Source organism: Homalodisca vitripennis, chromosome 2 (genome assembly GCF_021130785.1).
Source record: "Homalodisca vitripennis isolate AUS2020 chromosome 2, UT_GWSS_2.1, whole genome shotgun sequence".
NCBI lineage: Eukaryota > Metazoa > Arthropoda > Insecta > Hemiptera > Cicadellidae > Homalodisca > Homalodisca vitripennis.
Window position 1 is genome coordinate 64,582,819 of NC_060208.1, and position 9,735 is coordinate 64,592,553.

General features: G+C 32.9%; 1 protein-coding gene across 1 annotated transcript in view; it reads left to right on the forward strand.

The window, feature by feature from the left end:
- The window catches only part of LOC124354080 (nose resistant to fluoxetine protein 6-like), a 34,485-nt gene extending 32,260 nt beyond the window's left edge, over positions 1 to 2,225 (forward strand). Inside the window, exons 12-13 of the mRNA XM_046804283.1 lie at positions 261 to 366; positions 625 to 2,225. Of these exons, the coding sequence (XP_046660239.1) occupies positions 261 to 366; positions 625 to 695 (177 nt within the window). The 3' untranslated portion in view covers positions 696 to 2,225. The remainder of the gene's footprint in view (positions 1 to 260; positions 367 to 624) is intronic.
- The last annotated feature ends 7,510 nt before the right edge of the window (positions 2,226 to 9,735 follow it).

Sequence of the window (9,735 nt, forward strand, 5' to 3'; positions counted from 1 at the left end):
TAACTGTTTATGACTGTGTATAAGCAATATACACTCATAATTCCATCTAGCACTCTCTCTTGCATTAAAAATGTATATTTACTTTAATAGTTGTTTCCAGTTAAAATTTTGTATTTTCGTAAGACCTTTTAATATAGATCTTTGGGTTTTTGCGAATATTTTTAAAGGTGACTACTCGTAATAAAAAATAAATCCGTTTTAGTAATTTAACTTATATTATTAACAATAACTAAATAAAATGAGGTGTTTAATGTTTTTAGTGGTTCCATATTGTTGCCGACTTCACTCTCAGTTACTTGGCAGGCGCCGTGCTCTTCCTCACAGTGGAGGCTCCTTGTGGTAACATTGCCGCTTGTTGTTTTGAAGGTGTGTTCATGATTTACGTAATTAATTGAAAAAGAAGGATCTTGTAAATGAAGGAAAACTTGATATAATTAAGTCACATTCTATTAATAGCTTGAACTAAATTATGTACAAATAGACAGTGTTTAACTATTCATAATTTAGTATTAAAAAATCAAGTGTATTAAAAAAAGTTTTAAACTCTTTTTTTTTTCTTTTAAAATTTTTACTAATTTTGGAAATAATTTATTCGGAATATTATCATATGTAATTTTGTTTCAGGTAAAATGAAGTCCAAAGAAGTTCCTGAAAACCAAGCAACAGAGATGCCAGTTATAAGTCAAAGATTGTAACGTAGGTTTCATGTTAGTAATGTTGCTCAAACGAATGTGAATATTCAATGTTTTATAACAAAATCATGTATGCGTGTACTTTCCAAACTTTATTTTTTGTGGTTAACTCGTGACTAGCACATTAAGCTATTTCTCCAAACAAGATCACATTAGCCTATGCGGGCGAAACACTTGTTTGTTAGTAGCTTGTACTGTTTTTAAGCCAGAAATAGTAAGAAACATAAAATAAGCCTGTAAAAATATTAACTCGTACATATAGTCTACACTGCCAACTGTATTATGCCAATCGTTAGTTTACAAAGACATCTTACATTACCTCCATTAAAGTAACTATTCTTGTATCAAGTTTTATGGATGAGAGATTCGTCATAAAAAATTACCTGTTTAATTTTTTCGAGCATGGAAATAGATGTCTTGTGGCAGGATCTTCTCATAGGTCTTGTACAGAAGGGATGCACCATGCCCTTAGTACCGGTTTTTACGGGATGGAAGGGGTGATTTTCCTGCAATTAGTGATGGGCTTTGCTGTTTGCTATAGATAACTGCAGTTTACACCCTGATTAATCAGTAATCACTAATCCTATATCAAGTAAAATACTTTTAACTGTGTGTATAAATTAAATTTGTAGTACTATAAAATTATGGAGACGGTTTCAGCATGAAGTACATTTATATATGTCGTAAACGAGAAAATGCTATTTTATTTTAAATTTTAGTTGGACGCAACGTAACTGGATAACACGTCCAGCCGTATTTGGAATGTTTAGAATTTATTTAGAGGACAAAGCTTCCTTTTTAAAATACTGAATATTTATTCAAATCCCTTAGCACCGAATTCTCCGGCGGTTTTAGTAATAGTTCTAAAAACTCTGATAAGTGACACAACGTCCACAAGATCTGAATATTGTTACTGTAGCCGTCCGATACTACAGAATAATGTTCGGTCCTGTCGGTGAGTAGCGAATCATGTGGTGCTAGGGAACCGTTTAAATCTGAAGGACGTTTCCACTATTCGGCGCTAATAAACTCAAATCATTCAGGTATAATATTACTGGAATGGATTATGAAAATCAGAATGGCTAGCTTTGTACTATGTATAAAAAATAATACTAAAACACAAAATAACCAAAATACTAATACACAAATTATCATTTTGTAAGGGTTAGTAAATATACAATATAAAGCTAAATAAAATTCAATTTAAATGTTTATTTGTTAAATGATTATAGTATATAATATATATATATATATATATATATATATATATATATATACACTAGTAATTTTTATGTTAATTATGTAATGTGAATATATATGTGATTATGTGATATGATATGTGATACATAAAACATAAGGTGTACATTTATTTTGTTCCTGATTGGTAGTAAAAAACAAGTGACATATATAGTGACATAATGAAATAATATAACATAAGATGTAAATGTAAAAATCATGGTTTAACTGTATATTATTACAACTAATTATAAATATCAATATTACATTTTTGAGTAAAAATTCTTTTGTGAGAAAGTTTCTTATTTCTTAACCAACTTGTGACATTTCCGTGTTAATATTGTGGTTAATTCCACTTTTGATATAAATTAGTCATCACAGGTGTCTGGGACAACAATAACATTTATGTATAGAATAACTTCTTTTTAAGTGTCATTAGATCATAGTGAATTCGGTTTATAAGCAATTCATCGTAAAAATTGGCTCCTTCTTTGCCATTAAGTTTTATATAAAAACGAACTACAGGATAGGCTTTTAAGAAAACAATCAATTCATAAGAATAAATTTGTTACATGTGTTGGTAACTTACTTAAAAATAAAATATAACAATAAATTTATTTATTCCATGTGTTTGTCGTTGCCAACACATTGTATAGTCATATATAGTCATGACCGCACATGGCCTTAATTACAATAATGATGTTTAACATATATTTGAGATATTTGCTCACAAGGCATTTCGTAATACCAAGTTTAAAATATCTCACGAAATATTGAAATCTATTAGGTAGTGTAATTTACTGAGAAACTTTGTATATAATTTGATGCTTTTTTTGTGTAAACATTTTATATTTTCAATAAAAATAATTGCTGCATAAAATTCATTACACAATTTACACAAGAAGGGCCTTACTCTTTCAGTACTGATTGTGTTTTAGAATGTATTTTGATGATGATATCTAAAAGAAAGCTCTCTATTCGGGTGCACGCTAAGTGGGTTCTCTTCTGGCTGGATTATACTTGCCAGTAGAATACATTTATTATAATTATACTTACTTGAGTACAGAAAGGGCAGGTGTTGTCGCTCCGATTTTCAAAAGCACATTAATAAATATCATTTGTGATATTGAGTGAAAAGGATAATTTTGGTCGATAGCTCTAGTTATATGCGGAGAATGATTGGTGGAAGGACGAGGCTGGGACTCTCTTAGATAAAGGTTTTAGCAAGCCCAAGGACCGCCTCACACTGCACGTTTACCGACCACTGGGCGGACAGGTTGGATGTTCTGTGAAGATAGCTCGCCTGAAGGAATGTCCAGCGGATGAACATTATATGGAAACTCTAGACGAGTGGCTTTTGCAGGCATCCAAGTGGAAGTTTTTAACTTCTCAAGTGCTTGGTATCACTCCAATAGATACTACCCCGGTAGTTCGTTGGAGACTGCCGTTGGATGGACGTGTGCGGTGTGAGGTAGTATCCCGTGGACTTCTAAGACATAAAATCTATCCATCGGATGGTTTGACGTTTGGTGTCAGGTGGCCGTAAATGTGAAGAAGAAACCTCCTTTTCACGTTGGAGGCTGAAATTGACCCTGATCTTCTTCCAAGACGGCATGGTTGTGCCCACTATATTCTCTTGATGGCTTTACCATCGAATCTCAGCTTTTGGTGATCCCATACACGTATCCTGAATATATTGTTACTCCGGAAGCTGCTATGAAGACCATATTTGATTCAGTGTAGTACGGGTTTCCTTAGCGTCTTTTTATTGTGAATAAAATCACTGCTTCTATCCTAGAGATTCGCAATGTCCGATCATAATTTACTGAAGTAATCCCTTTAGTTTTAGCTAAAAATATTTGTTTTATTGAGATGGCTTTATAAACAAGGCTAGAACAGTGCTAGATACATTTTTCTTCGTGAGGCTTTTAGCCAAACCTTTTTAGTGATTGTTACCTCTTTTGTGATTTATGAATTTATCCATTCAAGTTCATAAAATCCCTCAAATAGAAGAAATTATCTAGACTAAAGTTATCTACTTTTCTTCCCTTTTTAAAGTTTTTAGCGTAATCGAATATTTATTTCTCGGTTAATTTATACATTAGTACATAAATTTAAGTCAAAACTCACTTTAATATCAAGAACCATTGAATAAATCCAATTTAATGAAACTGGATTGCATCGTTAAGCTTTACATTAAACTATAGTATGAAAGTTTTCGAAAATACGGACAAAGACTAAATGATAGGCAAACTTTGATATTAATCCCTGCATACCGAGCAGAAGATTTCAAATCGAGCAGATAATTTTAGACTGCAGATATTTACATAGGCTACATTACTTTTATAGAATTGTTCCAAAAATTACCAATTTTGTGGCCTAACGATGACAAATGTAAAATAATCATATAACCTTTATTGTCGATTATAAACTAAAAAAAAGGATTAGCCATAAGACTTCGGGTTAAACTTCTGGCTTGCCCACGACTGAGTTTCATATAAAAGCTTACATTTATTTTTCATACAGAGTATTTTTCCTACATTCAGTGTTTTTGACATCCAGACCAGTCGCTTTATTTACCACTTCATCCTAGGTTTTCACCCCTCTTGGCCTTACGTGATCATGACTTTGGGAGCGACCAACAAAGTAGTATGTCAAGTTTAGTAAAACACTCTTTCCTAACAAAGCTTGTAGGACAGTGTTGTTGAAAATTTCTTCACCTTAAGGGTTCTCCTCCCTTGGCTCTGTATTTATTATTGTTGTAAATAAATAGTCAGAGGATTAATAATCAAGTTAATGTTTATTAATTAGCAAATATATACACATTAAGCACACCGACAATGTAACACGTGGAAGACGTACGGAAAAGAATAAATCATATTTAGCTATATCAGCTGTTGTAAAAGTTGGCGCATGCGCACGTTGATTTCTTTGCTGTCGTAGTGTGTGTCTGTGTGAACCACCAATACACGCGGGTATTGTCAATTATTTACAACAATTATAAACCCTAGTTAACACATAAGTTATACAATATTCATACACAATTCAGGTAATATTCGTCCAATAATCCAGACCAGTCACTCGATTTACTGTCTCCATCCATAAGGGCTTCGTTCTCTCTGGTCACATAAGCTTAAATGCTGGTTCTTCTTATGAATCTGTAGAATCACAACGTCATAATATTTGGTTTATATTGCTTTACTATCAAGACACTTCATATGATAGTTATCGAATGTAGTTGTTATAGTGGAGCATGTTTTCATGGGTCCATTGAGTTGAATAACGAACTCAAGTTGTAGATTTATATGAGACACAATTTAACAAATTTAGAGAACAAAAACATATAATTACGAACGCTAGAGCTTTTAATCTCATGTCTGGCGACAGACAGATAGACAGACAAACTTTACTTTAAACGGTTTAGCTGCTTTTCTAGTTTTAGGCTTCACAGCGATTCAGAAACGTAGCCAGAAAATTCGTTTAGGTGTGGTTTGGCCACTTAAATATCGACGAGAGAGGTCTTGTGGAAGAAAATATAAAATAATGCCATTTTATACCACTGAAGTACTTAAATCAAGTAAATTTAAACACTTCATAGCAGGCCCTGAGGCTATAAACAACATAATATTTGTGGTTTGTTTGATACTAGACTTTTAAAAACAATTCAAAACAGGTTATATTTATATTTCAGCAATCAAGTGTTTGAATTTTGTATGAACCTAGTTAATAATTTGTTGAAGTATCATTTCTGGCCTGAAATGTGTTATGAGATATAGCAGTTTTGATTAATTATTTAATAGATTAAGTAAACAAATATGAGGAATTATGTGATCCATAATGACTTAGTGATAGACGACGCCAATTTATGAGAGGAGTTATTTATAGCCTTCAGCGGGGAGGGGCCGTTCCGTTATTACGCCTATGATGATTGACAGTAGTGAAGACATTTGAGGTATGATACAACATGGTACAACCTTTTGTAGACACACACATCTGTGTGTAGTAGTTTTTCATTATAACCTTACAAGAAAATCAAAACAATAATGTAGCAACTTTTTATGAATTCGAATTACGAATTATACCACCTTGAGCACATTCGTCTGGATTGGGATCCTGAACCCGAACTGGGAAATAAGAAACATTAAACTTCAAATACATGGGCAATAAAATATAACAGTGGGATTAGGCAAACTGTTCCACACAATTACTATTTTCTGCTCCTTTATTTAGCTAAAAAACCCATATCAACCGTTTCTATAATTAAGGGGTTTAATAAGTAAGGTGTTCATAAGACTACACTAATACAACAATTCAATTTCTGTTCTTGCCTTTCGTGTTATGTGTAAACCAAACCACACCACCTAGGGGTGCGGCTGTGTGATTTCGGACGGAAACGGGAAACGTCATCACCCACAAGCTCTTCCTTTCCCTCATGTTTTAAACTACATAATCGGTGATATCTCATAGATAAAGGCATCAGTCAAACTTCCCAGTTCATCCATTTGATGACGTAATAACTTTTACCATGTAACAGCGATTGTTCACTGTCCACTGACGACGTAATTGTAGATACGGTTTATAAACGAAATTTACGGCTTATTAAAGGGGTTTTTATGGTAAGCGAAATTCACAGCGTAATACCTATTTTCACGGTCCGATGGGAACCCTGTAATTTGCTACTAACATCTGCCTCATCAAAGTATTTCTTACCCCATAAAATGTATAATATATCTAAACTTTAACCCCCAAATCTTCCTCGCTTAATCAGCAAATTAACATACGATTGTCAGAAAGGCGTCCGGTCTGCATTTAAATATTTGTCTAGTAACTAATTTCAAATTGAAGAATATATTGATAGTCTAAGATTAAAGACTACAATGAAATCTGTCTTTAGAGAATAGTCGTATATCCTGATTTTTGGGAATATTGCTTTGTTAACTTAGCAGGTGAAGATAAAGTAATAAATACTTTTTTATATCGGATGAAAGTGACATCATGTTAATAACTTATGTTTATTCAAACGACAATTGAATTTGATGATATTACAAAATAAATTTTCTTCATATAAAATGTCATAAAATAAATATTGATATTTTGTGTGCCCTTGACCAAAGGAACCAGCTCAGCGTGACAGCAACACATGAGGAAGTCGCACAACGTAGGCCTTGGAAGGATCTATCTTCCCGTAAATATACGCCTAACATTTTAAAGGTTAACTCTGTGATTTATTTTATAGCCCTGCCGAGATACATTTTTGGGAGGAAATGGGATCTCTTAAAAGACAGAAAGGTGATGACTGGGTACTAAAGGAATTTACGGCGCAACCACTGCTCAACCTTGAGCACATACGATCAAGATTAATAGCTACCATTATTTTTTTATGGGAGGTTTTTATTTTGTAACCGAGTGGCATTCCAAAGTTTTGTAGGCCTAAAATGAAGCAGAAGCATTTTCGAAGTGCCTTTAAAATAACTCTTTCATCTTCGAACTTCTCTAGCTTGAGTGAGTCCTTGTCTGTTGAGTTGTGGACTAATTTAGCCATTGACTTCAACAAAGACTTTGTTAAGCTTATCTTAATTATTTTTAGGAATCAAGGCAGTTCAAACAATTATTCCAGTGTTAAAAAATTCTGTAGTAATACTTTTAGTTAGTTACGTTTGTTAGTATTATTCTTGAAAAGTGCACATGGTATAAATTAAAGAAGCTTTTGTGTTGGTCTGTTTGTACATTGATATTTTGTAAACGAGTCAACGTATTTCGATCCTGTCGGCTTCTTTATGAAGTAGGATAGGTTTATAGGTATGATAAATGATATTTTAATCATAGGAAGTAGAAAAAATTGTATAGTGCTAAAATTAATATTCTTTTCAGAAGCTTTCATTGTTAATACTGATTAAACGTCATAACTTAACTCTTGTAACTTTGTAACTCGTATAATGCTTGTTTGAGAAAATAAATGTATTATTATTATTATTACTTATAACAAATAATGTACTACGGGATTGTACATTTCTAAAAGATGTACAAAGAAGTCCCTGTAACTATCTCCAAACAATAACCCACATAACCATTTTTCTCTATTAAAGTTTACATGTTTATTAGCATATCAGAAGCTACTTAGATAATAAAGTATCAATGCAATGACATATGTAAAGAGTAGGTCAAATTACTCTTTAAGTAAATAATTTTGAACAATATTTTCGTAAATAGGTATTATGTTTAAAAGCCCGCGTGTTTTTGGTTTGCGCGACTTATGCGCAGAGAACTGCGCCAGTGCTCTAATTGGTCGAGCTGGCATCATACCACACTTCATTGCAAAGTATAATAATGAAATCCAAGATTAACTCATCTTTAACCGAAGTAACGTAAAACCGACTAGTATATTTACTACCTTACTATACTTTCAGATACTCAAATTAAGCAGTTATTGTTATTATGTTGTAACATAGTAAAGAAAAAAATGTTATCTTTAACAATTTAATTCCTGACTACAGTTGTTTTAGTAGGTATAATAATTTATCTAGTAATAAAAAATTACATAATGTTGGTAGCAAGGTAACATAACCCAAATTATGTTGCAGTAGGTATGCATACATTACTTTTTCTGTAAATGGGTGTTTTTATTTGATTGAAAGTTTTTTTCCTGCTAAATAAATAAAAATGGTTAGGTTTTCAAACAATAATTACCTACTTAATAAAAAGACAAATAATTGATTTAAGGTTATATAATACAAGTTAAAGTAAAAATGCGTAGCTTCACGGTATAAGTATTAACAATTATTTTATATTTTTTTGCTTTTCGATACACAAATGGACTATGTCTCAAAGAAGGCGTAGTACAAGTATAGGTAGAATATATAGGAAATGCAAAAAGAATGCGCTTGCAATGTATTGATTAACACGAAGAAGAGAAGGGAAATTGGATTATCAAATGCTAGAGAAAGAATTTTGTCTCGAAGAGAAAAAGATTCTTCTACAGATCGTAAGATTCGTCTGTCATGATCAACAAATGACTAAGATGTACTCACTTGAGCCTAAGATCGCTCTCAGAGAGCCTTGAACAAAGAAAGGGTCGATTAAACATTGAAAGAGAGGCAAAGTAACCGCAGATCCATAAGGTATAATTATTTATGGCCAAATAAGGTAAATCCTGCAATGAAATACGATCCCTTAATTGATTACAAGAATGACCCCATAGTTTTTACAGGCTCAATGTCTATTGTCTGCGAACATTGCTCTGCTCTGGAATGGAAGGATCAGTGAAGAGGTATGTGTTGCTTGCAGAGAAAAGTCAAATTAGGGGAAAATTCTCCCTCCACCCGAACCGCGGTACTCTCTTCTTACAGACGACCATACTGAATGAAAACAAATCATGCGTAATATTCGCTGATATAACAATGCTTTTCAAACGACATAAATTTTTTGCCAACATGTAAAACTCAAGGGCTAGTCTATCATTTAGCAGGAAGCTAACTGTCATATCGGCCTGATAATCATAAATTTCTTCAAATTTATTTAAGTTCAGACCCATAAATAAATTATTAACGCGCTGTAATGTGTCATAACCAATTGATAGTGGTTTATTAAGATCTCTACAAGATATGCTACATACCCATAATCCGTATATCAAATTATTTGTGACAGCTATCGAGAGTGTTTATTCGAACACAGTAAAGTAGCGGTTGTGATCGCTGTTGGGCAAAACTTTTATAAAAGGGATATAGTTTTGCGCAGCCGTGGTGACAGTTCACAAAAAATATTGTCGGGAGGGGGAGGGGGATACGGATATTCTAATATTTGTCAGAGG